General features: G+C 35.6%; 6 protein-coding genes, 1 long non-coding RNA gene and 1 other non-coding gene across 16 annotated transcripts in view; 4 read left to right on the forward strand and 4 right to left on the reverse strand.

Annotated features, from left to right (window-relative positions):
- Window positions 1–28: 28 nt before the first annotated feature.
- On the reverse strand, window positions 29–3,873 carry QQT1 (P-loop containing nucleoside triphosphate hydrolases superfamily protein). 4 transcript variants are annotated; one of them, XR_838907.1, is made up of 12 exons: window positions 3,509–3,873; window positions 3,376–3,420; window positions 3,213–3,292; window positions 3,052–3,126; window positions 2,790–2,893; window positions 2,538–2,694; window positions 2,357–2,444; window positions 1,713–1,785; window positions 1,504–1,635; window positions 1,088–1,159; window positions 526–601; window positions 29–314 (listed from the first exon to the last, which is right to left on the reverse strand). XR_838907.1 is itself a non-coding variant. In XM_011001578.1 (11 exons), the coding sequence occupies exons 1-10, from the start codon at window positions 3,598–3,600 to the stop codon at window positions 1,100–1,102; spliced, it is 906 nt and encodes a 301-aa protein (XP_010999880.1). In that variant the 5' UTR covers window positions 3,601–3,873; the 3' UTR covers window positions 720–944; window positions 1,088–1,099. The 4 variants fall into 4 exon arrangements, 3 of the variants coding, with proteins under 3 accessions (XP_010999880.1, XP_010999879.1, XP_010999878.1); XM_011001578.1 differs by lacking the exons at window positions 29–314; window positions 526–601 and adding an exon at window positions 720–944; XM_011001577.1 differs by lacking the exons at window positions 29–314; window positions 526–601 and adding an exon at window positions 720–977.
- On the forward strand, window positions 1,860–2,333 carry LOC105107593 (uncharacterized). The gene is made up of 3 exons (XR_838906.1): window positions 1,860–1,911; window positions 2,008–2,214; window positions 2,257–2,333. It is a non-coding gene; the product is annotated as an uncharacterized LOC105107593 (long non-coding RNA).
- On the reverse strand, window positions 3,870–3,941 carry TRNAP-UGG (transfer RNA proline (anticodon UGG)). The gene has a single exon. It is a non-coding gene; the product is annotated as a tRNA-Pro (tRNA).
- A 3,120-nt stretch (window positions 3,942–7,061) lies between these two features.
- Window positions 7,062–9,224, forward strand: LOC105107599 (LIM domain-containing protein WLIM1-like). The gene is made up of 5 exons (XM_011001588.1): window positions 7,062–7,542; window positions 8,114–8,210; window positions 8,311–8,354; window positions 8,460–8,549; window positions 8,668–9,224. The coding sequence occupies exons 1-5, from the start codon at window positions 7,408–7,410 to the stop codon at window positions 8,893–8,895; spliced, it is 594 nt and encodes a 197-aa protein (XP_010999890.1). The 5' UTR covers window positions 7,062–7,407; the 3' UTR covers window positions 8,896–9,224.
- Window positions 9,225–10,014: 790 nt separating this feature from the next.
- LOC105107598 (exocyst complex component EXO70A1-like) lies at window positions 10,015–12,946 on the reverse strand. Its single transcript, XM_011001587.1, has 2 exons — window positions 11,777–12,946; window positions 10,015–11,509 (listed from the first exon to the last, which is right to left on the reverse strand). Exons 1-2 carry the CDS (start codon window positions 12,551–12,553, stop codon window positions 10,175–10,177), a joined length of 2,112 nt encoding a protein of 703 aa, XP_010999889.1. The 5' UTR covers window positions 12,554–12,946; the 3' UTR covers window positions 10,015–10,174.
- Window positions 12,947–16,506: 3,560 nt separating this feature from the next.
- On the reverse strand, window positions 16,507–18,666 carry LOC105107597 (uncharacterized). The gene has a single exon (XM_011001586.1). The coding sequence runs from the start codon at window positions 17,770–17,772 to the stop codon at window positions 16,753–16,755; it is 1,020 nt and encodes a 339-aa protein (XP_010999888.1). The 5' UTR covers window positions 17,773–18,666; the 3' UTR covers window positions 16,507–16,752.
- Window positions 18,667–20,853: 2,187 nt separating this feature from the next.
- LOC105107596 (high mobility group nucleosome-binding domain-containing protein 5-like) overlaps window positions 20,854–27,164 on the forward strand; it is a 9,480-nt gene continuing 3,169 nt past the window's right edge. The window contains exons 1-2 of one of the 6 annotated variants that reach the window (XM_011001584.1): window positions 20,854–21,199; window positions 21,374–21,516. In XM_011001584.1, coding sequence (XP_010999886.1) covers window positions 20,944–21,199; window positions 21,374–21,516 — 399 coding nt within the window. In that variant the 5' untranslated portion in view covers window positions 20,854–20,943. Of the gene's footprint in view, window positions 22,212–22,307; window positions 22,775–27,164 lie in introns of those variants that run through there. The other 5 variants (XM_011001582.1, XM_011001580.1, XM_011001581.1 and 2 more) reach the window with 5 other exon arrangements.
- The window catches only part of LOC105107595 (Xanthine/uracil permease family protein), an 11,980-nt gene continuing 10,196 nt past the window's right edge, over window positions 25,381–27,164 (forward strand). Inside the window, exon 1 of the mRNA XM_011001579.1 lies at window positions 25,381–25,495. Coding sequence (XP_010999881.1) covers window positions 25,381–25,495 — 115 coding nt within the window. The remainder of the gene's footprint in view (window positions 25,496–27,164) is intronic.

A 27,164-nucleotide genomic window follows, 5' to 3' on the forward strand; every position in this document is an offset into this window, starting at 1 on the left:
ATATATATATATATAACTTGTAAAAAAGTCTACATGACGGCTTGTAAGTTGCGTCCTAGTTCATTCAAAATGTCAAGGCTAGCTTGCCATTGGAAATAGTTTGCTCCGTCATTTAGTACTCTCTCTAGAAGGAGCACGTGTGTCAAATTTCGAAGAAAACAAATCCACGCGCTCTCTCTAGAAGGAGCCCGTGCATCAAATTTCAAAGAAAACAAAACCACGCGCTTTTGGGACCGCAAATAACATTAATCCACGCGCTTTAGTTAACTTGAACGACGAGGCAGAAACTTCTTACAGATACGATGTATTATCTCCTGGAAAGATACACATAAATAGTGTTTAGTTAGTATTAGGATAGATCAGTGATTCGTCATGTATAATATTTGTTACACTTGTCAAGAAATAACTTTAACTTGAATAAGAAATTTGTTACAGAACCAAGGCAAAATTTTGATTTAAAGAAAGTTAAAAATCATAATTCAAAGATCATGCTAAATTAACTCTTTGACACGTTGAACTACTTACTAGTCCTCAAAGGCAAGATGTTACTTTGCTCCCCACAAAATGGCGAGAAAACTTCATCAGCAAGTGCATCTATACACTGGATAAAAGTACACTACGTTATAATGCATCAACCCCTGGTGAGTGCAAGTGTCACAGAATATATAATGAATTTAAATGTCCAAAGCTGTATACCATTCCTAATTGCTAGCAAAAACAAATTCATTACAATCTCATTGACTAAGACCATATTTATAGTGAAGACAACCGTCATAGATTGCTTCCTTTTACACTCCAAGCCAGAGTTCTGTTGCATGTATCAGAGGATTAAATTGCACATTCCAAAAAAAGGCCAGTTCCCAGTTTTCATTATATACACCATGCATGGATGATAGTGGAGGGAGGCGGAAGTGAACTTCCTGGACCCGTGTTTTATGTATCTTCTATCAGAAAACAACAGGATTGTAGCTCACCCACTGATAAACCCGAAGCACCACCAACAGCAGCCAAAAACTTTCAATAAGAAACGGTCACATGCAAAATAAAATTGGGACTGATAAATTCAATATGCAGAGAATTATCTCACCAAACTAGGTTTTCAGTTGTCATTGTCAAAATTCTCATCATCCTTCATGTACTTCTCTTGCACTGCTGCAACCGTGAACTGCTTGGTCAAGGAAAAATGCTCATTCTATGTCCAGTAATCGACTGATTACTGAGGCCATAACAAAAACTTTTGAATTATTGAAGTGACCAGATCATAGTTTCTCATAAAATATGAAAATTTCCTATGAACTATTAAAATAGAGAAGCACAATTATATACATAAAGAATATGCATGGGATTTACTTGAGCCTACAAGTTGATGCGCTTCAGTAAAAATTAATGATATAAACAAGGCAGGTCACTAGCACTTAATATAAAGCACAATTAAACAAGAATAATAATACCCATGTCACATAACTGCATCTAATACAATGAACATTAACAACAATAAGGATATCTGTAGTAATCCCAGTCAACAGGGCGAACTGCAATCTTGCTGAATTCAACTGCACTGGATTCCACACCAGCAAAGATGTAACCATTGGTCCTGTCTATCAACTTCACAAGATTCCCTACACTCTCTTTGTCCTGAAAAGAAGTGTCCAACTAAGAACACGCTATAAACATTTCATACAAACTTCAAGTAGTGAGAGAAATTCCCATGCCTGAATGTCCAAAGTTGTAAAATCAACGAGACTGAAGTCTTGTACTACATCACACAACTCCTTTGTAAACTTCCTGCAACAAGAAGTTTTAACAGCTTGCATTAACAACTAAACAGGTATTTACACCAATATGATTATCAGAAGTGACAGTATTCTCCTGTCAATGGTGCGGTAGTTTACAGACCTTGAAATCGCCTAAGCATAGATTGATGATCTCACAGACTGGGGTCTGAGATTAGGAACAATTATTCCTACAAAGCAACATTTTATGTATTTTATCTTGAAATAGCCTAAGCATAGATTGATGATCTCACAGACTGGGGTCTGAGATTAGGAACAATTATTCCTACAAAGCATCATTTTATGTATTTTAACACATGGCCATATGTCGAATCAAACTCTTTGATGGGTACTATCTTATGTTTAAAATAAATACCACCAACAGAATCACACGCTATTTTCCACAATGTCGAAGATTATGAAAATCTAAGTAGACAAAAAGGCAAAAGGGTAGAAGATTATGAAAATCTAAGTAGATGAAAAGGCAAAAGGGTAGGATTGCCAGCAAGGTAAAACTCACACATTCAATGCACCAAGCATGAGTGGTTTGAATAATTCAGGAAATGGATTCTAGAAATATAGACCTGTACTTAGCAGCACGAGGATCCTGATCAAGTTGGTGCTGCAAATATGATAAGTCTTGCACGTCTGTATAGAAATCGAGGTTAAAAGCTGCAGCACATTAAAAGGCATACAGTCAATGCTTACAATTTTTTGTTAAAATAACATAATTCTCAAAACAGGAAAGGAAGAGAAGAGTCACACCTAGCTTGCCATAGCTCTCAATTAGATCAATCTTAGACAAGACATTGATATGTGGGAGTTCCAGATGAAGCATTGTTGATAGTGACAAAAGCAATGCACTGACATATTTTCCAGGATCACTGCAAAGATGGGCATCAACTAAATGCACGGCAGTCAACTGCGTAAGATGAGAAATTCAATTAATAGTATCAAGATCACAAGGAGCGGTTAACAAATTAAAATAATATGAAAGCCTTGTAAATTAAAGCATACCCTAAGGTTCAACTTCTTAATGAGTTTCATTATAACATTCTTGGCATTCGAATGGAGAAAAAACAATTCCACCTGGCCCGGAAAATCAAAAAGAAGGTAGTGATCTGCAACAGAGTCAACATTTTCAACACTGTAACTAGACTAAAAATGTCCTAAACAAGGTTCAACTAGTGGGTTTTAAAACCTCAAAGTTCAAACATGTCCTAAACGAAGCAAAGCATGAAAGACAGAACAGCTGACGCCTATAATGTACTGCATTAACCTTTCAACAGAGGTTCCAATTTGGATTGCAACCAGTCAACATTCTTCTCCAAATAATCCATGCAATAAACAAGACCTGGTAAAAAAAGCAAATGATATCAACATTAAGCAATTACTAGCAGAAATTAATCACAAGGGTGTGAAATAAATAAGCAGGCTGACCTCCATTGGGACCAAGGGAATGCTCGTTCATTACATCACTTAGTTTGATAAGATCTTCAATGTTAACAGCACAATCATACCTGTAAAGGAAAATCGCAATGGCCAAGTATTTCTACAACAGAAAGAAATATTGTAAACGAGTTTTCAAAGAAAGAAAGATTACGGCAATGCATCGTTTGCTGGATCCAAATTGATAACAGCAACCTTCCTGCATAAAGTTATTAACATGAACAAAACACTATTATTAACATCACCGTTTCTTTTCTAGCGATTGGAAAATTGAACGCAAAAACTACCTTCCGATGAGGCTTAAGAATTGAGACATGCCATTGCAGTAGGTGGTTTTGCCTGATCCCGGTGGACCAATCACCACTTGCCCAAACGCCATTCTTTTTTATTTATTTTGTGCTTATTTTACTCGCAGGACAGGAAGATGGGGTTTGAGAGTGAAAGGATTTCGTTGCTCCTCTGGGGTTAGGGTTTTAGCTTGAAAATTACCTTACTCGGAGGACAGGAAGATGGGATTAGAGAGGACGGATTTCGTTCCTTCTGGCTTCTGGGGGGTTAGGGTTTTATCTTGGAAATTACCAAAGAAAGGTCTTATTTTTCAAAAAATAAAACAAAACATGGGCAATATGTATAAATAATCACAAGATAGGGGCATTCCGAGAATCGAACTCGGGACCTCTCGCACCCAAAGCGAGAATCATACCACTAGACCAAATGCCCGTTTATGAAACATGTCAAAGATTTAATTTACTTAATGTTACATACTGTTCATTTTGAAATCATACCACTAGACCAAATGCCCGATTATGGAGCGTCTCAAAGATTTAATTTACATACTTTTACATACTGTTCATTTTCAGATTTTTCGGTAACAAAAGACAAAAAAAGAATCAAATTATAAGAGTAATTTTCCCCGAAAATAATTATAAAGTTGGCTAATAATCCTGAAAATACAAATTAGTGCAACTTGTTTGCAAATTACAAATACAGGTGGTGAGGATTTTTAACCAAGGCTGCATGGATCCCGGGACCAACCTAGACCTTGGTTTAAGCTTTTAGTTCAAAGTGGTCCACCTGATTATTTAGGGCACACGGTGATTAGACATGAGAATCGACTCGGCATATTCGATAAGCATTTCACATGGGAATTATTCTGTGAGGAACAAGCTTAACTGGATATCATATGATTCGTGAATCGTCGGTGCATGTGAGTGCACTCATCGACTCTATTCTAAAAAGATAGTTGGGACCAAGTTAAATCAATCTTGAGCCCACTCTACCCGCTGGCAGTACAGTGTTAAGGCGGGCTTCTATCATTTCGGCTTGGTGGGACGAGGAGTTGAAGCGGAGTTTGGGGAAGAAGACTGTGGGGGGCATCCATGCATTTTGGGATTGCGTGGCAGGGGAAGTCGCTTTTATGACTCGACACCCATAAATTTAAATCTAGATCACAGTTCTAAATTCAGTCCAATAAATTTTGAAATGTTTTTTATTATAAAAAAAGCTAATTTAAAGTAAAATCTGTTTCGAATAAAACAAATCATTTACCCAGTTTTTATAACTATATCTTAGACTCTTGTTTTAGCTGTTTTAAGTCATTTTTGTGTTTTAACATATTTTTATTCGTTTTACATTAATTTTTTTAATGATTCTAAATTATTTAATGTGATGATAAAAAAAAAATCATTATCAAAATAATAAAATAATTTTTAAAGTTTTGTTACAGTGATAAATTCCTACAAGGGTTTTGTGATAATTATTATATTACATGTATTTTGAATTTTTGTTATGTTGCATATTTTTTTAAAATCAAATGATGGACCTAGGACGAGCAACCTGTACATTAATGATTTAACCACATTTTTATTAGCGTAACGTGGTTCCGACAGAGATTTGTACACATTGTACAGGATTTTTTCTTCAGGCCCACCTTATTCGGAAGCTCAGACAATCGAAGACGATACCCTAGGGGGCTTAAAATGTGAGATGCAAGAAATCCAGCTAAATATTTGATAGCGAAGCGCTGGCGTGGGAAAGCCTTTGGACCCTAATCCTACAAAGCAAATACTTTCTAGTTTCTTCTTCTAAAGGGGGGAAAGGATAGGGTTTAAGTTAAATTCTTAAAAAAGAATAGCGGAGAATATATATATATATATATAAAAATTGTATTGTTGGTGTTTTTTATTTTAAAAAATAGTAGAAAATTTGCTAAGAAAATTATTTAAGAATTTTAAAATATGTTTTTCAAAACTCAATATAAATCCCAGTTTTCTAGATGGACAATATTGTATTTGAATAGAAGTTTCTAGGTTTTTTTTTTCAAACTCTAATTTCTTAAAAGAGCAAGGTGTTATTCTAATTTTAAACCGTTAAAAAAAAAAACCTTATAATTTCTTCTTTCAAGAGCAAAAAGGAAAAGGTTTAAGTTCAATTCTTATGAAACCTTTATTAAAACAACCTCTATTTTTTTCCTGTTTTTTTAAATAATTTTTTATATTTTTAAATGGTTTTGATATTTTGATTTAAAAATAATTTTTTTAAAAAAATATATTATTTTAACATATTAAAAAAAAACATTTTAAAAAGAATCTACTCTCCTATTTTCATACACTCCGACGCTGCTTTTCAACTTGAGGGTCGAGCTTTAACAAGAGTGCGAAGCCATTAGCACACCCTTTTGTTTTCCCTTGTTGGGTCAATTGTCAATAGCACTGGAAAATCAAGCAAAAGAGGCTCCTGAATTCTGAAATAAATTTGAATTTTCAGCATACGACAAAGTTGTATGCTCCCCTGCAGGATCGGTCCAAGACTCCAGCTTTCATGGTCCCCTCTCCTTTTCCTTTCAAATTTTAAACGGAGAGCAAAACCCTAAACCTGTGGCTCACATCTTTAAGACAGCAAAGATATTTGTAGGATAATATTAGCAGGGAAGAAGTCCAACTATTTAGATTCATTCATCCATCTAACAAATTTTATTTTATTTTTATTTTTTTAATCTAAAAATAAATAATTAAAGGTCATCATTCATCCATCTAACAAATAATTAAAGGTCATCTAAGTGGGTTGGTGCACGTATATACTATACCACTTCGTGCCTCGTTGAATTGGCATTTAACATTTTTTATAATGCACCAAGTCTACTGTTGAACAATTTATGACAGCCCACATACACCAATGCTTCTGCATTTTAACCACATTAACAACACAAGACCCCTCCGTCTTTTTAGTTTATAGTAAGTTGACGCAGTTTATTAGGTTTGAGTTAATTTTAAGAGGTGTAATTTAACTAATTAAATTTTAAATTTAATTTTTAAAAATTATTAGTTTATAGTGAGATATGTGCAAGTTGACTCGAATATCTACATTAATAAAAAAATTAGAATTTTCAAGTTATTGTTCTAAAATGCAAAGAAAATTATTTTTGATATATTTCAAATTTCATAACTCTTCAAACTATTTAAAAATAATTTATAAATTATTTAAATGGGTGCTAAACTAATCTAAAGATTAAATTAAATTAAAATTTGAAGAAAACCTATCTAGAAAGAATAAGAAAAATCCCAAGCAACAATTTCTAAGCTTAATTTAAACATGAAAATGACCTCCACCCATCGTAGAATTGAGTTTATGAAACTTGATAGGAAAATATGAGTCTGATCCAATAATAAAATTAATAATTACTATGTTTTTGTGGTAAATTTCTTACATTAATATTGCATATCAAGACGGTTCATGAACTATTTGCTAGATATTGCTATTTGGTTATTATGCCTTTGACATCACAAACAATAAAGGAAAATCTCGACAAGACATTTCACCGAATGAGGGTAAACATTTGGAGAAAATCCAACCACACTACCAAAACAAAGTTAGGATTTCAGATTTTCACTGGTTTATTCACGAGTGTTAAGAGTACAGGCAAAAAATAAAATAAAATCTATAGACAGCGGTAGTTAGGTGCTTCAAAGTTGGACAAAATGATTGCCAGTTGCCACTAACTTCAATTATACAACACTGCTTTTGGTCTCAGCAGCATCCTGCAGCCCACTACACCTGTTCATCATTTCTCTTCCTCATCTTCCCCTCATCACTTCTCTTCCACATTCGTCCCTAAACAGAAACAAAACAAAGGGAAGGGATAGAAGCATAGGGACTACAGTTGCATCTGGGTGAGAATTCTGAAGCCATGGCATTTGCAGGAACAACCCAGAAATGTATGGCATGTGACAAGACTGTCTATCTCGTCGATAAGTTAACAGCCGATAACCGTGCGTACCATAAGGCTTGCTTCCGATGCCATCATTGCAAAGGAACCCTCAAGGTATGCTGTAAGAATTTTGATAAGAGATCAAAAACTCGGTAGATCCATGTATTTTAGCAAATGTTAAAGTTGGATGCCTAGTTGTTTCTACTAAATACAGATTGAGCTCCATGTATTCCCAGCGTTTCTGTAGCTTCTTGGTTCTAGTTTTGTCCTCCCGGTCTTAGCTATCCACCCTTTATAATTGCATACCGACCTCGACTTGTCCTGTATCATGGATGACTGGATTATCATGTTGATGTTCAAATTCAAACCCCTGCAATATTATGAGCAGTGCGATATCACCTTTTAGATACCAAACCCTGCAGAAACCAACAGTGCCAAAAATAGACCAGCCAACAATTCAAAATTCAATTCACTGAAGCGAACATTTCAGGTGGAGGAGCTCCTTATAGGGTACAGTGAACTGATTTTTCTGCTGTTCTGAAGTGTCATGATTTCTTTCAGCTGTTCTTCTTTTGATGCATTCTCACTGATCTGTTCACTGTAAAGCGAAGTCAGCAGTTCTTATTGAGAGAGAGATGGTTGTAGTTCTTATATGCAATCTGTTGACAGATGGTTCTATTTGCAGCTTGGCAACTACAATTCCTTTGAAGGGGTTCTCTACTGCAGGCCACATTTTGATCAACTGTTCAAAAGAACTGGCAGTCTTGACAAAAGCTTCGAGGGTAAAATATAAAGAAAATCTTTTAGGAATCCAGTGTTGCATAAGTTCTTCATTTCCCTTTCGAATTCAAACTGATTTACTCGTATTGACTTCCTTTGCAGGGACACCAAAAATTGTAAAGCCAGAGAAACCTGTTGATGGTGAGGTAATTTCTTTTGCCTATATTCCTGACATTTAGATACTTTCTTATGGCTTACAATTGAGTTTCTACCACCTCTCTTTGGTTTTGAACGTGATTTGTTTTGAACAGAAACCTATGTCAACTAAAGTCTCGACCATGTTCGCTGGAACAAGAGAAAAGTGTTTCGGCTGCAAGAACACTGTCTATCCAACTGAGAAGGTAAAGATTGCCACATTTCAAAAATACCCAACTCACAAAACGAGCAGACGCAACTTGTTTCCATGTTCTACACTTTTCCTTTATTTAATCATCACATACTAAAATTTTCTGTTAAAAGGTTTCGGTGAATGGAACTCCTTACCACAAAAGCTGCTTCAAATGCATCCACGGAGGATGTACAATTAGCCCATCAAACTACATCGCACATGAAGGTCGCCTCTACTGCAAACCCCACCACAACCAACTTATCAAGGAAAAGGGAAACTTGAGCCAACTTGAGGGTGATATTGAGAAGGACTCCATGAACAACAAAACTAATGGAAGAGAAGTTGCTGCCGAGTCATAATCTGCTGAACGATACATGTTCATCCTGCATTTTCCTGCCTTATGATGTTGCCGTCACCCTCATGGATTACACTTTCCCTGCAGTCCAAATGTCTTTATGCTTATGAACTAGATTAAAATCATGATATTTCATATTTCTCCTTGAAGTGTGTGAGCTTTTTCTTGTTGTTGTATTTGGATTTTGTTATGCTATTATGGACGCTCGCATGAGATGAGAAGACTCGTATGGTTATAGTATGTGATATGGTGAGCTAAACTCGTGTAATTTGTGGATTCTTATTGCTTTCTATTGACTTCCAATAGATGCCGATGATCATCATTGTTTTACCCTCTAGAGTCTCTCAGTTATCGCTGGTTTTTGTCCATTTAGATGCAAGGTTCCCAAGTCAGGCTGGACTTGTCTGAACACCCGCAGTTATGCTTGTCTCATGATCACCTGAATCTAGGGGGCAAAGCAAAGACAATTCAGTATAACTGCTAGCAAAGGCATCGCTATCAAGCCTATAATTTGGCAAAGCTGTATTTGAGCACACAACCTGACCCTTCTACATTTATGCTGCATCATCATATGCCACAAGATAAAATTCCAACTTCCTGTCCTCACAAATTCCCTTCAGATGGCAGAATGCAGAGACGGAAGACAATTGGTCATACCAAAATCACCGCAACCATAAAGAAATCAAAATTAGGCTAACCAGCAACACCAAATCGGGTCAAGTTTCCCATTCAACTTGAACTTTGATTCCAAAATTGAAGTTTTATCTAATGGCAAATCTTTTGCTTGACAAGGCCACAAATAATGGATTGGTGCTTTCGTTAAAACATGACGTTGTTATTTCCTTTCGAACGGCAATGCATAGCAACAAACAGCGCCATTGTAGTGCTCCCTTACATTCGTAGAAAGCATAGAATCATTTTGCATAGGTATCAGACATGTTCTAGCTTGGATCGTGTGTTTGTTAAGTCAATTCATAGGCGAGCAGTTCAACTCGGCTCTAACCCAGAAAATATCATTTTAATTTTTTTAAAAAAAACTTAAAAAACATTATTTTAGATAAAATAAAATAAAAATTCTTAAAGTTAACCTCCCGAGTCACCCACTTGATCAGGTCAACTCTTCTCGCAGCCTCTCTTAACTAGATACTAGTTCCAGTTGTAAGAGATGGTGCTTCATATTTTAATATGCCTTTTTTTTGTGTTTTTTGGCACATTAACGTTTGAATATGCCATAAATTCACACTCAAAACAGAACACAAGGGAATCCTATTGCCAACAAAGAGCTACATGTCGCTAGTATATGACCTTAACCTTCTCAAATCCTTGCTCTCAACGTCAAAGGAAGATGAAGTCCCTCCACGTGTCCGGTGCTTTGAATCACGACGCTTCAATTTGCCATCGCTGCCGTTGAAAATCTGATCCAACAATCCCTGGACTGCCTCAGGTTTAACATATGATTTAGATGGCAAAGCACTTGAATAAGCATTCAAGAACTCAATGTAAGCAGGAACCACTAGGTTCACAGTGGCTTCTTTGATCTGCTCTCTCAGATCAACATCATGAATTGTGTAAGACCCTGATCTATGCCTTTGTGAAACCTCGCTAACGCCCTTCAAGAAACCTTCCATTTTCTCTCTGATCAAAGCCCTCGTATCCTCATTCTCACTTTTGTTTTCTCTTTTCAATTCTTCCTTGTCAAGCAATCTCACAAGAGGTTTCCAAGCTTGCCTTTGATACATGTAAGCTGATTCCTCGGCAACAACCTTGTAATTCATTTTCAAGTACTGCTCTCCCAATAGCTTCCCAAGATCTGTGTTTCTTGTTCTCATGTAAATGTACCAATATGTGTTCATGGCAAATACATGGGGCAGGATTCTGTCCTTGTAACGTAGTTTTTTCGATTCGACATTCCTTTGAAGTGCCTCCATGATGTTGGTAATTGCATCTCTGAGTAAGTGCTCTTCAGGTTCAGGTTTCGATAAAATTCCAGCTTTCCATATTTTTTCTGTGAGAAGAACTTTGGCCATAGGTGCACTATAAGTTTCTGAGGCAAGGTATTTAAGATAGTTAACGGCATATCTTACAAGTTTTGGGACCGAACTATCTTGTGGTGGAGGGAAACCATCTGAATTGCCTTCAATTTGGAGACCAAACTCCCAAAACACTTTGCTTGAAGAATGGACGAGGAGTTTTTCTAGTTCCCTAAATCTTGTACATATATCAGCACCAGCTTCGCCTTCAAAAATCTCAGAGAACTCCGTTTTAAGCTTTTCTAAGGAGTCAAACATGTCTAAGAGCTTAAAAAGCTTCTGAGGCTCTTTATTGCTCCTTGCAACACCTTCTCCAAATCGAAAGAAGACTGCCATGATTTTATCTGCAATCTTGACAAAGCATTCTAGCCAGACAGCTCCATCCAAAATCCCTCGCAGGATTTGGTTTGAAAGCTTCTTTTCGGACACAAATACTGTTCTCAATGCAAGTTCAAAATGTTGAATCCAAAGGCTTATCGCTGTCTCTAAAGTCCCCCACTCCATTTCATCAATTTCTTCAGGAGTATATGTCTTCAAATAATCTGGGTTTAGCCGCATCAATGCTTTCGCTGCTCTTACATATCTCACCTATCGAAGAAGAAGAAATATATAAGACTCCAGTTGCTAGATCTTTAGCAATTTGCGATATATATTAATACCGTGATATCTTATGAATGATTTATTAAAACATCGAATTGTTTGAATTTGATGCGTTCAAGTTAGAAGTTAGCATGGCTTCATATTTCTCTGCTATGCTTTCTAGATGTCAGCAAACTTTTTAAGAAAAGAAGTTTATTCGTCACATACATTGACGTAGATATCCTTTTTAAGAAAAGAAGTTTATTTGTCACATACCTTGACGTAGATATCAATGCATATGTCCAGGCAATCATTGGCAGCTAGAGTTTCTGAAATTCGTCTGAGGACTTCAATCTCCAGCTCTGTTCCCAGATCAGAATCAGCCATGTCAAGTTTATTACCCCCCTGGGATTCATCAATATTATGGTGCTTCAGTTTCTGCAATATGCTCTCATGCTCATCTTGCAAATTGAGTAAAGCCTCGTCAAGCAACCCATCAAACTTCATTGTATCAATCTCTGTCTCGTAAAGAATCTTGAGTGTGACCAAAGTCTCTCTTAATCTATACGCCCTGTACTGAACCGTGGCTTTGGTCCTGCTCAAGAATTCCACCACCTCTTGCAGCTTTTGAATCACTGGCTCACCATTTTCACTAATTGTGTTTATGACTGCATTTAGCTTATCAACACAATCAACAAGTTTAAGCAAGAGCTTTAGCCGTTTCTTGGGATTTTTATCTGCAGATAATTGGGAAGAAACTTCGAGGAGCTTCTGTTGGAGAGACTCGCAGAGCTTGAAGCTGTCAAGGAGGGCAAGGGCGGGAGAGACAGCTCTATTGATTCTGGTTTCAAGGGCTTTTGCAGCCATGGCCAAAGAATGCAAAGGAGCTACTATTCTTGAGGAAGTTGAGAGACTTTCATCTATAACATCGAACTTTTTATCCATTTTTTCTAAGGTATCTTCAATCTTGGAAGAGGCTTGAAGCAGTGTTTTCAAATCAGAACATGCTAAATTCAGCTTGGATATCAATGAATCCTCTTCATGGAGTGCCATTAATGAGCTTGATATTCACAGACAGAGAAAAAGACACAAGGGTTTCTAGTTTAAAGTATGCTGGGATGGGAGGTTCTCTGGGCTATTTGATCAATGACAAAGCATAAAGGGAGCAACGAAGAGGACGAACAGTGATTAATTTTGAGAGTAGCTCTCGATGCTACCTAAATAAGAACTGGCATCGAAGCCGACAAATGGAGAGAAGTAAAACTAGGAATATACAGCCGGTGTGCTTTTGAATCCCCGCCAGCAATTGACTCGACATTATTCTGCACCCATGGCTATTGTAAGCTTGTTTTGTGAACACACCTGTTTGTAGTTTTGGGATTATCTCATGGGTAACGGGCCAATAGACAGTGATACGGTTATTGGATAACAAGAAGAGAGAATACTTCCTTGTGGAACACACCATCATCGCAGTCAATTACTTAAAAAACTTATTTGTGCTTACCAGTTCCGAAAATGTGTTTCTGTAGTTATTAAACATGGTTACAGAAATTTTTAAGATTTTTTTTTCAAAAAAACTGAAATGATTTTATTTTGAACAAAAATAATAGATTCAGGTTAACTTGTGATTCGGCAAGATAACTATATATGATCGACCAACAAATTCTCTTTTTTTGGATGAAGCCTCGTACCGGTCAGATAATTATATTTAATTTAGTTTTGACAACATGCGTAATGTAGTCATGATACCCTTCACAATCATCCTAGTTTCTGTGTTATATCAGCAGCTAACCTTGTTGCTGTCCCAGATAGAGCCATGGAGGAAAGAAACCAACTTCCTTCATCATTTACAGCTTGGCTCCAGGGATGGCAATGGGCCAGGCAAGAAGCGAGTACATTCTCTCTGCCCTCTTACCAATCGAAGGCAGCGCCTGGAAATTTGCCAACAAATCACCCATTGCATTTTGCTCAGGCCCTACGAAATCAGAATAACGACAAAATTGAAAAAAAATGAAATTGATGAGGAACTTCATGAGCTAGTTACACTCGTTTTGCATTAAAATTAGAAAGATAACACTATAAATATTAATTTAATAATTTTTAAATTAAAATACTTTAAAAAATACAAAGAAAACACTAAAAATATTAATTTAATAATTTGTTTAAATTAAAATACTTTAAAAAATATAAAAAAAACAAAAGCAAAAGCAATCTATCCTTGTAACCTCAGCTGCAGGTTGTTTTGGCAACAAGGAAACATAAATTTTCATCCCTTTAAAATGCTATGGAACATTCCTGTATTTGTATTTTCGAATCTCCATCGTGATGAATGTGCCTTTGCTAAATCAATTAAGTACATAGCCAAGCAATTATTCTTTATTCAAGACTTGCGCTCTTGAAGCAAGAAACCGTGATAGAAGACTTGCGCTCTTGAAGCAAGAAACCGGGATAGATGGATGCCACTATTATCAGAGTTGGCACACCATTATCAAAGTTGATATTTTTATTTATTAGTAAGAGTGAATGATTAATTTATGGGTATTTCAATTAAATTAATTTTATAGGTTTTAAAATTAATAATTATATAAATTTTTAATAATCTGAAATTTATAAAATTCAAATTAAAAAATTTTAAAAAATAAATTTAAAATATAACACACCATTCAAAATTAAATTGATGTTAATATTAAATATATTATAGTTAGTTGTTACAACCATTGCAAAACTGGGCCCTGAATCTCGCATTAAAAGGTTGATTTAAATTATAAAAAAGAGATGATGATTTAAAATTAAGTTTAGTTTCTTTAAATAGATTAACTTTGATTTTTAATAAGGTTAAAAAAGGTTAATCAAGTGTTTTTTTTGTTTACTTTCTAATTTGTAGGAGTCTACATTTTAGTCTGTCCAATCTTAAATAGACCCGTCAAGCTCTTATGGTTCTATTATTATGATTATGGGTTTAAAAAAAACCGTGATAGATGGATGCTACTATTATCAAAGGTGGCACACCATTACATTTTTATTTATTTATTTATTAATAAGAGTGAATGATTAACTTAAGACTATTTGATTAATTTTATAAATTTTAAAATTAATAATTATATAAATCTTTAATGATTAATTTTATAAACTTTAAAATTAATAATTATATAAATATTTAATAATTTTAGATTTATAAGGCCCAAATTAATAAATTTTAAAAAATAAATTTAAAATACAATTAATTGAATTACACCATTTAAAATTAAAATTAAATTGATATCAACCATTGCAAAACTGGTCCGAATCTCGAATTAAAAGGTTGATTTAAATTATAAAAAAGAGATGATGATTTAAAGTTAAGTTTAGTTCCGATAAATAGATTAACTTTGATTTTTAATAAGATTAAAAAAGGTTAATCAAGTTTTTTTTAAAAGAACTTTTTAACTTGTACTAATCTACATTTTAGTTTGTCCAGTCTTAAATAGACCCGCCAAGCCCTCACGGTTCATGGATTACAATTAGGGGTGAAACCTCGGATTTAGGTTGGAGGGGCAAGTAAGAAAATAATTGATTATTTGGGCACATCAGGATGAATATTGTAAATATTTAAAAATATAGGAGCCTAAATGAAGTACGGCTAAATCTACGGGATGAAAAAATTAATTTACCGATTTTTTAATAATTTCAACATGAAGTCGTACGTGGCAGCATGGAGATGCGGCAGCAGAGAAAGCGCGAAACTTCTAGTAAATCTGGTGGGCAACAAATTTACACGTTTTTCTCAGAGCATTTCCGCAAGCATTCAAAGATTGTCGACGAGACCCAAGCTCATCAGCAGAAGGCGCTTGTGCTCAATTAGCGTTGAAGAAACCTGATCAAGCAAAGCTCCAAAAAATGGCGACCTCTCGTGCTCTAAACCACCGGTTGGTCTTTGATCCTCAAGAAGATGGTTCGTTTTAGCTTGTCGGACTCTGTTTAAAAAATAATTTAGAAAAAGGTTTGATTATCGAATTATTAGGATAATTTTGCAAGTTACCGATAACTCGAATTAATTATTTTGATTAAACCAACATCATTTTATTTTTTTCTTTTTAAAAAACTCTTCGATTTAGATGTGCCGAGATTTGAACTAGATTTAATTGGGTTAATTAAATGATTAAAAATCTAGTTTAGTAAATTAAAAATCCGACGTGGATTAGATTCTAGATTACAGTCCTTTTGCGTCGGGTTTAACGATTATGCTCTTGAAACGCCTTATTAAGATCGATCCCATCAAGGTCTGCGTGATCTTTGAAATCCCTGAGCAATACCTTCGTGCAAGTGCGAGTTTCGTGTTTGTTTTGTCTTAAAACCTAAACCCTGTTCTGGTTTAATTGTTTAGCTATGGAGAAGTACAGAAAGAAAAGCGAAAAGCAATGGGTTAATTATTCAAGGTTTGTATACTTTTCCCCGCAATCCATTTTCTCGAGGATGAATAATTGCTTTCCCTAGAAAACTAGGGATGATTTCTGTAGCTACTGCAAAATGCTTTCCTATTTATATATCTGTCTTTTGTTAGGATTAGGAATTTTAAGAGCTCTCTACTGAGAAATTTTGAGTTTAACAGCCCTCTGGTGAGATTTTTAACTTGGTGGTATAATTTGTCAAAGGATGGAGGGTAATTCATAGACGCCTTTGAACTCCCTTTTAAGGTGCCCATGATTTCTCTTTGGTATCTCTGTTTTATCTGACAGCCACCAAAATCTTGACATTTTGATAAACTTTTTTAATGTGTTAGAACATGATAGTTCAGGATTAGGGCATTGTATATTCTTGTCTGCTTCTTGACACTATTTATACGAGAATTGTTTTCGTTTCCAATTTCAGCCTAAATCGTATGCTGACAATTTCAAGTTGAAGGGCCCAAGTGAATCAAGGGCCGAGGATGAATACTCCGTAAATTACCACAATTCTTCGTGTGACAATTGAAAATGTGTAAGCATATCCTAATTTATCATGTCTGATATCTGTTCATGTGTCATGCACGTCGCTGTTCCTGCTAATGAAAGGAATCAACTTTTTGTTTGAGATACAATCCTTGAGCTTGTGTGGTAAGTATCTTTTGTTTGGCAGAAGGCATCTTGACAGGGATATTCTAACCTCCGCTTGTCCCAAGAAGAGACAAACGGAAGGGAAGATCTTATAAGCATTTCGACATTCACTATTGACGTCTTATGTATACATCTACCATAGCTGCGCTTTCTAGTAAACCACTGTATACAACAAAACAGTTAAGTATCGGTCTTGGATAGGGAATCCTTGCTTGTTCGAATGTGAAACCTCCACCTAAAGAGGTAATCCTTGGATTCGCAGGATAATCTGATAACATCACAGAAAGTATTGATCACATTACTTTTTACTTTGTTGCTCCATTCTATCCTCACCCAGCATGAAAACCCAGTTGAAGATTCTGGCACTCTCAAATCAGAGAGATGAAGTACCACCTCCCCACATATCCTCTTGGATGAGCTGCCTGCAAATCGTCCATCAGAAGTCATCATTGAGCCAAGCCAGGAACATTCTGGCTGACCCACCATTTCTTTGTACGCAGAATTTGCTAGCCTCACTTTGTTGTTGGAATCAGTTATCACTATTGGCAAGACCTCGGACTCAACCTCTTCCTCAATTTCCTCTAGCTTCTTTGGAACTTTCACTGGTGGGATGAAGCTTGGGTCTTCATTGATGCTGGCAACGCTTATGTTTGAGCATACAGGTCGAAAGGGTTGAGGTGTGATGACATTGCTCGTGCTAGGCTCCTGTAATTGCTGTAGGGGATCCCTCTCTTCGGAAGTTTCAGCCACGGTGTTCACATCTATGACCTTGTTTCTATTTGGTTCCTGGCAACTAAGTTCAGGAGCCGCTGCTTGGTTTTCAACAACAGAAACTGTTGGACTCAGAAGAAGTGGAAGTGTTACTAGATTTGATGACACGGTAACTGAATTTTCCATGCCGCAGTTGATCCCAACCAGGTTTGGAACAGGAAGTTGAGTAATTCCATGAGCAAAACCCTGCAAGGAGAGATTTTTGGCAGAGTATGTTGCATGAGTAGCAGAAGAGAGTCCCAGCGAATGAGTTCTTGGTCGTTTGATGGCAAGTGGTGATACGGCAGCTCTACCTCGCTTCCTGGTTCTGGTCGGCCTAGCCTGCATTTGTGTCCAAAGGGTCCTTAAATATGGAGGCGTGGATGAACTCTCATCCATTGAACTCACAGGACCCTCAGGCTTTGGAGCTATAGGCCTATACCTTGACATAATTTCGCTGTTTTTGCCGTGTTAGAGCAGGGACTTGGGAGTTTCGATCATGGAGGATAATTTCTCTTTATGCTTGAATGATTTTTTACCGACGGTTGCCTAATTGCCTTCTCTAGCGAGAGGAGTCAAGAAGCCCCTAGTGGTTTAGGAGAAAATGCTAAATGATTTTCTAATTGTTAGATAAGCACAGAGTTTAGAGGGAGAGGAGAAGTGGGTTGTCGAGAGGGATTGATGGGTTTTGGGGTAAATTTAAGTGTGGTTTTGGCCAATGAGAGAATGGCAGCATGAAGCAGAAGAGGCAATGAGGTTGACACTTGGAAATTGTACGGTGGGATTTGGGGCAAATTTAAGTGGTTTTGGCCAATGAGAGAAAGGCAGCATGAAGCAAAAGAGGCAAGGAGGTTGACACTTGGAAATTGAACGGTGGGATTTGGGTGCTAGCAGGCTCCATGCATGCATGGATATTTTAGACAACTGAGCCCCAAAGTCAGTTGCGTGGATGTACCGATCAGGGTTGGCTTAGCCTTTTTTGTTTTTGGCATCGCTTTAGCCAAAGTGGACTCTGGCATGGGAGACGAGTGCACTCGTTTTCTTTTCTGTTCGGTGATATAGGATGAGTGAGCTTTCGGAGCACAAACTTGGCAAAACAAAAAGGCAAATAAAAGATCACACGTGGCTCTTGAGGAAGAATGCTGCGAAAACGTGATGTTTGCCCTTGTCAGGTATGCCTCTTTTCCGTGCTAGCGACGCAGCAGTGCCGTCTCTGTTTGCCACTTCATGTGATGGCAAGGTGCATTCCCTTACGCATAAGAAATTGGCATGGAAAAATTGTTATGCAGGAATTGTGTAAATAAAGTACTTGTACTGTGATCATATTGAAATGTTTAGAGGTTCAAGAGCTATGTTGGTTTTTTTTTTTAAGAATATTTTATATTGTGATAGTTTTTATAAATTTTTTTTAAAATTATTTTTATAAAAATATATTTGGTTGAAGGTGGTTTAACATTTATATATATTTAATTAAAATTATCATGGAAATTAAAGTTAAATAAAAAATAATTTAATATATTTTGTTAAAAATATTTTTTTAAATTAAAGATATAAAATAATTAAAAATAATATATATTAATATTGATATTTTTAATTTAAATATTGTAGATTTAACTATTATTATTATTATATTATTAAATAAATAATATTTTATATCAAATATTTTTTTATTGTTTTATTAATCTATTTATAATTCTATCATGTAAGAAATTTATTAAAAAAAATATAATTTCTATGGTTTTTTGAATAAGTAATAAAATAAAATAAAATATTATTAAAAATAATTTTTATTTTTTAATTTATATAATATCATCAAATAATATTAAATATTAGTTTTTAAAGTAAAATATAATTAAAAAAATTAAAATTTTTGTTACCAAGTTGGATGTTGCCCTGTTGAAAGCTCTGGAATGGGCAAAAGGCTTGTAATTCTTTCCGGAGACTAGAAGCATAGCGTCTTGTTGCAGTGATGATGGCCAAATGCTTGAGGTCACAATGCTTCCAAGGAAGTTGAATGTGTTTGAAAGTATGATTATAGTAGTTTTTAAAATATTTTTTATTTAAAAAATATATTAAAAAATATTTTATATTTAAAAAAAATATTTTTAATTTTAGTATATTAAAATAATCTAAAAATAAAAAATATATATTAATTTCAAGTAAAGAAAAAATTAAAAAAATTAAATTTTCTTAAAAATACTTTTAAAACAAAAAAACAAAAATAAATAAATAGAATTTTAAGAATATCATTCGATTCAAGTGATAAATGCACCATTAATTAACGCCAAACTAAAACCAAAATCTGGAAGGAAGATTTGATGTTTAAAGGGTCTGTTTATAGTCATTAGTTTAGGTTGAGATCTATAATCATGCCAAAATTTACATCAGATTTTGCAGGGTGGAGCAACGAATTTTAGTTAGGGGGCCAAATTAAGGAAACAGTTTTAGAGAAGGCTGGAATTTAAAATCTTCTAATTTTAGGGTTAGGAGTATAAATTTATAGAAGAGTACCGGAAAAAACAAATAATTGCAGGGCGGGGCCCTTGCTTTCCGCCCCACTTGTTTGTAGAGGAATGAATATGATCCAGCAAACAAGGCACACACAGGCTATGCAAATAAAAAGAGAAGCCACCGTGGGCCAGTTCAGTCGGGACCACGATTATCGAGTGGTCACCAGTTTTACTCACAACAATTAAACTCGGTCCCTCCCATCAGTTTGATACGAGAAATTTAGGGATTCAAGATTTGGTTCAAGCCCAGTTTTTTACAAGACATTGACTCTATTAAACTTACTTGATTTTGCCGAGTTTTTAATAATTTAATTAAATTTAATCTAAATTTAACCGGATTAGTATCATTAAGAAAATAAAATATTATTGTTTTAATAAAACTAGAGGTTAACCCAGTAACTCGGTAATCTAGTTTCTTAAAGTACTCGTGCGGTATGATCACTATAATTTTACTCATAATTAAGACACTCCATGTAGAGATTGAGTTGATTAAAGTATGAATCACAGATAATCATGTTAACTCCAATTAATTTAATTTTTTTAAATAACTCAAAACAAAACTTTTAAAATTAAAATTTTCATCAACAAGTAATCCATCAAGCCACACCAGATTCAAGGCCACAATTTCACTCTTCCAAACTAAACAAAGGCTGTTGATATATTTGATTCAACAGTTAAAACTCAACTCTTAATTTATTATGTTTTTTTTTAATAATAAAATAATATTATTTTATTTTCCTTTTTAATAATAAAAATAATATTATTTTATTTTCTAAAAAAAATTAAAAATTAATCTAAAATAACCCGGATCAACTGTCTCAAGTTGTGATCTGAGCCGGATAGATCCCTGGTGGAGCTAAACAACCATGTAAATAAAATAAAATAAAGGGTTTGGCCCTGCATGAATAAGAAAACCGAACCCCTGACATTTGGAATCGACGAAGACAACATGACATGACTCGCGAGGGCAGTGCCGTTATTTACTAGGACTATAAGGACCATTAAGGAAATAAAAAAGAACCAACATCTCCTTTCTCAGCAAGTTAAGTTGGTATAAGACTGCTACAATGGCAATCTTCCAAATCCCCTTTCCTCTCCTCTTCAAATTTCCATGGAAAACAACATCGCCACCAAAAAGGCAAATCTGCCTTCAAATTACGTGACTCTGGCTCAGCTCCAAGAACGGTGGATAAAAGAACAGCAGAGGAAACAAAAGGAGAAAGAACAGCAAGAGGAACACGACCACAAGAAGCTTCACAACGAAGTAGCTGAGCCAGGGAACCTGTCACCTTCAGTGTCTGTGTCACCTCCATCAATTCGAAGCAATTCCTACCGGGAATCTCACCGCTGGCGTTTAGTTGGCACAAATGTCGAGGAATCGAAGGCTGTGTCGGTTGCTGTTCTTGAAGAAAATGTGAATGAGAAGAGAGAAGAAATGAAAACGAAGAAGAGGAGCAAGGGGAATGAAAGGGAGAAGAAGAAGAAAGGAGAAGCCAGGGCACAAGAGGAGGGGGAGGTGACGGGGAATTTAATTGGCACAAATGTCGAGGAATCGAAGGCTGTGTCGGTTGCTGTTCTTGAAGAAAATGTGAATGAGAAGAGAGAAGAAATGAAAACGAAGAAGAGCTGGAAGATGAAGGGGAAGAAAAAAGGAGAGGCCAGGGCACAAGAGGAGGAGGGGGAGGTGACGGGGAATTTAATTAGCAAAAATGTCGAGGAATTGAAGGCTTTGGCGGTTGCTGTTCTTGAAAAAAATGTGAACGAGAAGAGAGAAGAAATGAAAACGAAGAAGAGCTGGAAGTGGAAGGGGAAGGGGAAGGGGAAGGGGATGAAAGGAGAAGTTAGGGCAAAAGAGGAGGAGGGAGGGTTGACGGGGAGTGGGGCGCAAGCGCTACTAGTGAAAAGTGAGAAGAATAATGGTGAATGTGAGCGAAAGAGGGAAATGCGGGTGGAGTACAGGGAAAAGGCTGAAAAAGCGGCCGAGGAGAATAATCAGACGGTGGAGATTGAGAAAGAAATCGGGAATCTTTCAGTTGAGAGAAAGAGTGAAAAATCAAAGACGCCAAATAAGGTTATTAATGGTAGAATTAGTAATAGAGAGTCTAAAGACTACAATGGCTATGCTAATAGAGGTCATTGGAATTACAGAGGTTATAATGATGGTGGTTATCGTGGTAATGGGCAGTATAGGGGAGGTGATGGTAGGTTTAATGGAGAAAATGTGCGGTATGCAGGAGGGCATGGCAGTGGATATGGACAGTGGAAGGAGAGACATAATGCAAAGGTTTGGATGAAGAAAGAAGAGGTTGGTGATGGTGGTGATATGGGTAGGAATCAAAGCTCGAGTGTTTCTTCGAAGGAATTGGAGTAATTGGAGCGGTAATGACTCCCTTCCCTGTTGTTAATTGGCCTGCAAAGTTTTTATTTTGTTTTTGTTTGCTTATATTGCATTTGCTTTGTTTTGTTGGGATGTAGAGATCGTGAATGTTTGAGAGCTGGCTATCGTTAAGCTAGTTGATTGCTGGGTTTGGGAATTGGGCTTATACGGGGCAGTGGAAACATTCAAGCTGTGATGCTGTAGCCTGTAGTGAAGGAATGGCATATCGGATACTTTATTATAAAGGTCGAATTGTGTGAAAATTATATGGAACGATGAGGGGTAGCTTGATAAAAGCATTAAGGGATATGATGTTTTGAAGATTATATGGAACAATGAATGGCATATAGATAAGTTTACTTTCTCTTAGGAATGATTATATATGTGACTTGTTTAAGATTCTAAGTGCTTTTCTGAGTTCCTCGTCGCAGAAAATGTTGTCTGTGACAAAGGGATAAATCATAAACATGTTTCACTTTAGTATTATTAACATTTTCCAACAATAGAATTTGTGCTTTCTGATATATTGTGCTATATTGTGCTAGAGAATGTGGTATGTGACTTTGCCTTGTGTCTTGTCTAATTCGAGGGGCTTTTCTGAGATTCTCATTATTTAAAAAGTTCTCTTTGGTGAAGAGATAGATCGTGAACATGTTTTACCTCGATGAATTACCAGTTTCCAACGAAAATCGAATTTGTTCTTGCCTTATAATGAGCAATGGTTTACTTAGAAACAATTCATATAAACACATGTGGTGTTTGCTCATTTCATTCCCAGTCAATCATTTAATCTTGATACAAACTCTTGCTGCATGCACTTGTGTGGAGTGTTGGCATGATTTCTTTGCATGCATAGCATTTTCCTTCTTTAAGGGCCAACATTTACGAACTGTGCGTATGAACACGATGACTTCATTTGATCCTCTTGCATAGTGCAGATATCTTCACAAGTTTCTGTGGAGATGTTAGAATAACTGTGCTGTGTAGTTATTATGATTTTAATAAATAGAATTACTTAATAGTATCTCTACAATTACCCTGTGGATTTACCTGCTTGTTGTGAAGCGACAAGATGTTGCTGATTCATACCAAGAAGCAAAGTACAAGAGTTCTATTACTTTTGGAAGGTTGCAAGGTTACTTGAAGCTACACTATATCATAAGTTCCTGTTACACTTTATGCCTGTATAGAGGGAATAAATTCCCAAAGTTTTTAGAAATATTATCTACAAATTGTAGGCAAAGATATGTTTAATTACACCCATGTTGGCTATAAACTTTACTGAAGTTTTCTCCCACACCTGCTTCCAGTTAGTGCGGTCGTCAATACCATCAACGATTGTTATTGGTACCGCTCGCAATTCCTTTTGCCATTTTGAAGCTTGTGTGGCGTCTTATGCTCCTATTGAACTATACTGACGACACAGAATTACCATATAGGCATATATCACCAAGTGGTCATGGTACCGCTTCAATGGAAAAGGAAGATGGTGAAGAGCATACCGTTGAGTTCATGATTTCTACACAATCTAGGATAACAACTTATAGGCATTGGTGAGTGTTGATGAATTGAATGAAAGAAACAATTTTCTGATAGTATTTTGATGTGGGGAAGAAGGAAAGTGATATGGTTTGATGATTTCGATCATCGTCGTCATTATTTTGCTAGAACTCGAGTTCTTGTGTCGCTTATCGAGGTCTTTTTCTAGTGCTTTAGCAATCAAAACATGAATATAATAATTAATGGAGCTTCCGGGGTGATGAATGAAACGGAGAAACGTGGAATACGATTTTTACAAAGAAGAGGTTCTCCATTCCCAAGAACTCGAAGCCTACCAGTAATTTCCATGGCTTCATATTCATCACCAAAGCCCATCTCCTTTTGATTATGATGGGCTAATTTAATTAATAAAATATATAAAGAAAAATGGAAGACAAGGGGCAGCAAGTATGGTAACATACTTGATTACGGTCTTGGAGTTGTGCTTGTGCCATGTGAGGATCCATGCGGTCGATTTATCAAACAGGTAGTGTGCCTGCCCTTGGTGAAGTAGTCTAGGCTTCTTAAGCCTTTTCCAATAAAACCCCACCAATCCAAGCAAAACACATGATTGGTTGAAGACTGGAATTGGTGAGAGTGTAATCTGAGTATAATTATAGGGGTATAGGATGAATGGGAGAATTGATAGTGGGCTTAGAAAGCCCGACAGATTTTCACGGCTTGTCCTCAAACTAGCAATTCTCATGGGCTGCGGGTGTCCGGGTGATGGTGGTCGATGCAGCGGAGCGGGGCGTGAATTTTGAGATGTTCATGGTGGGTTTTGTTGATGTCTAAATCATAGATGTGAGCCTGTGGGGAAAGAAGATAGAGTATGGAGGGTGTAGATGGGTCTAGCTGGATTAGCCTTTTGAAATTTGAAGATAAATTTAGTATTTTCACATGAAAAAAACGGAAAGGCCGTGCCAATAGACAACGAGGCTATAGTTGAAAAACCTGACCATAGACGACCCCCGGTCATGGGACTTTGCCTCACGTCAGGGTTAACTTCTATTTTTTTTTTATTTTTTTAAAGACAACAAGTTAAGGGTTGGGTTTTGACTAGGTCAATCCTAGTTTTTATCTAATTAATCGGATTTTTTTATTTTTTTTAAGACAACAAGTTAAGGGTTGGGTTTTGACTAGGTCAATCCTAGTTTTTATCTAATTAATCGGATTTTTTTCTTCAATCTAGTATGGTACACTCCAGGCCTAGGTTAGTAACTTATGTTACAATAACCAGAAATTTAGGATAATCTATTATTACAAAAGATTTTGTTCTTATATGTACATTTATTAAAATCATTGATGATCATTTAAGAAATTAATTATTCTCTTATTGCTTAAAGATTATGATTCGACACCTATCAACAAAGAAAAAAAAGATTATGATTGCACATTTATTAATCAATTTTAATTTTGAATTCAGGCAATTAATAAATATTTTTAATGCCTCGCAGAATTGATAGTAGTTAATGCAGAAACGTAACAGTCGTCCTTCCACCGAAGGAAAACAAAAGTCGATGCTTTTACAATTCCCTCTTTAGCAACTTACACTCTCTGCTTACCAACGGTTTAAAAAAACATACATTCTCTCGGCAAATCCTGCTCTGTGCAAGTGTCTAAAATAAATACATGGCCCAAAGTTGCAATACTTGTTTCGGTGGTGGCATCAATGTTTGTTTTGGTGCTGGTGGTGGAGGCAGAGGCAGAGGTGGAGGTGGTGGTGGACGAGGTGATGGTGGTGGAGGTGATGCTAACAAAAAACCTGAGTTGCAACCATATCCAGTGAAAGAGCAACTACCCGGAGTCCAATACTGCATAAATAGTCCTCCTCCATGGCGTATGCTCTACAATCTCCTTATTTCATGCATTTTTTAGGGTTGCTTTCTTTCTTTTATCCTTTCCTTTCCATCGAGTTAATTCTGATATCGAATTTCATGATTATGCTTTGAACAGTTTTATTTAAACTTTGTTTGATAGCATAGCCAACTGCGCGGTCAACGGTTGGCCGCGCTACCGATCAAGCACTTAATCGTGTCAAAAGAAAATCAACCATTGTATTTCCTGCGTGCAGCTGAAGCTATCATATTAGGTTTCCAACATTATCTCTTGACTCTTGGCATGACAGTTATGATACCGAGCATAATCGTTCCTCGAATGGGTGGTGGTGATGTAAGTAACACAGACATTACTATGTGTATTTTGTATTTCTCAATATATTTTCTTGTATTTTTTTAGTGTTATGGATCTGGTTTAAATGTCACAGGCTGAGAAGGCTAGAGTAATACAGACCTTGCTCTTCACTTCAGGATTGAGCACACTTTTTCAAACTTTATTCGGTACCCGTCTTCCTTCGGTAGCAGTGGGTTCATATGCATACATGATACCGACTACCTCAATTGTCCTTGCTAGCAGACATACTTCACGCTTGGATGAGGAAGAAAGCTGCGAAAACGTGATGTTTGCCCTTGTCAGGTATGCCTCTTTTCCGTGCTAGCGACGCAGCAGTGCCGTCTCTGTTTGCCACTTCATGTGATGGCAAGGTGCATTCCCTTACGCATAAGAAATTGGCATGGAAAAATTGTTATGCAGGAATTGTGTAAATAAAGTACTTGTACTGTGATCATATTGAAATGTTTAGAGGTTCAAGAGCTATGTTGGTTTTTTTTTTTTAAGAATATTTTGTATTGTGATAGTTTTTATATTTATATTTTTTAAAAAAATTATTTTTATAAAAATATGTTTGGTTGAAGTTGATTAGATATTTATATATATTTGATTAAAATTATCATTGAAATTGAGGTTAAATAAAAAATAGTTTAATATATTTAGTTAAAAATATTTTTTAAACTAAAGTTATAAAATAACTAAAAATAATGTATATTAATATTGATATTTTTAATTTAAATATTATAGATTTACCTATTATTATTATATTATTAAATAAATAATATTTTTTATCAAATATTTTTTTATTATTTTATTAATCTATTTATAATTGTATTATGTAAGAAATTCATTTAAAAAAGAATATAATTTCTATGATTTTTTGAGCAAATAATAAAATTAAATAAAATATCATTAGAAATAATTGTTATTTTTTTTTAATTTATATAATATTATTAAATAACATTGAATATTAATTTTTAAAGTAAGACAGTTAAAAAAATTAAAATTTTTTTACTAGGTTGGATGTTGTCCTATTAAAAGCTCTGGAATGGGCAAAAGGCTTGTAATTCTTTCTGGAGACTAGAAGCATAGCGTCTTGTTGCGGTGATGATGGTGAAATGCTTGAGGTCATGATGCTTCGAAGGATGTTGAATGTGTTTGAAAACATGATTATAGTAGTTTGTAAAGTATTTTTTATTTATAAAATATATTAAAATAATATTTTTTATTTTTTAAAAAATATTTTT

This window comes from Populus euphratica, unplaced genomic scaffold, assembly GCF_000495115.2.
Source record: "Populus euphratica unplaced genomic scaffold, PopEup_1.0 scaffold267.1, whole genome shotgun sequence".
NCBI lineage: Eukaryota > Viridiplantae > Streptophyta > Magnoliopsida > Malpighiales > Salicaceae > Populus > Populus euphratica.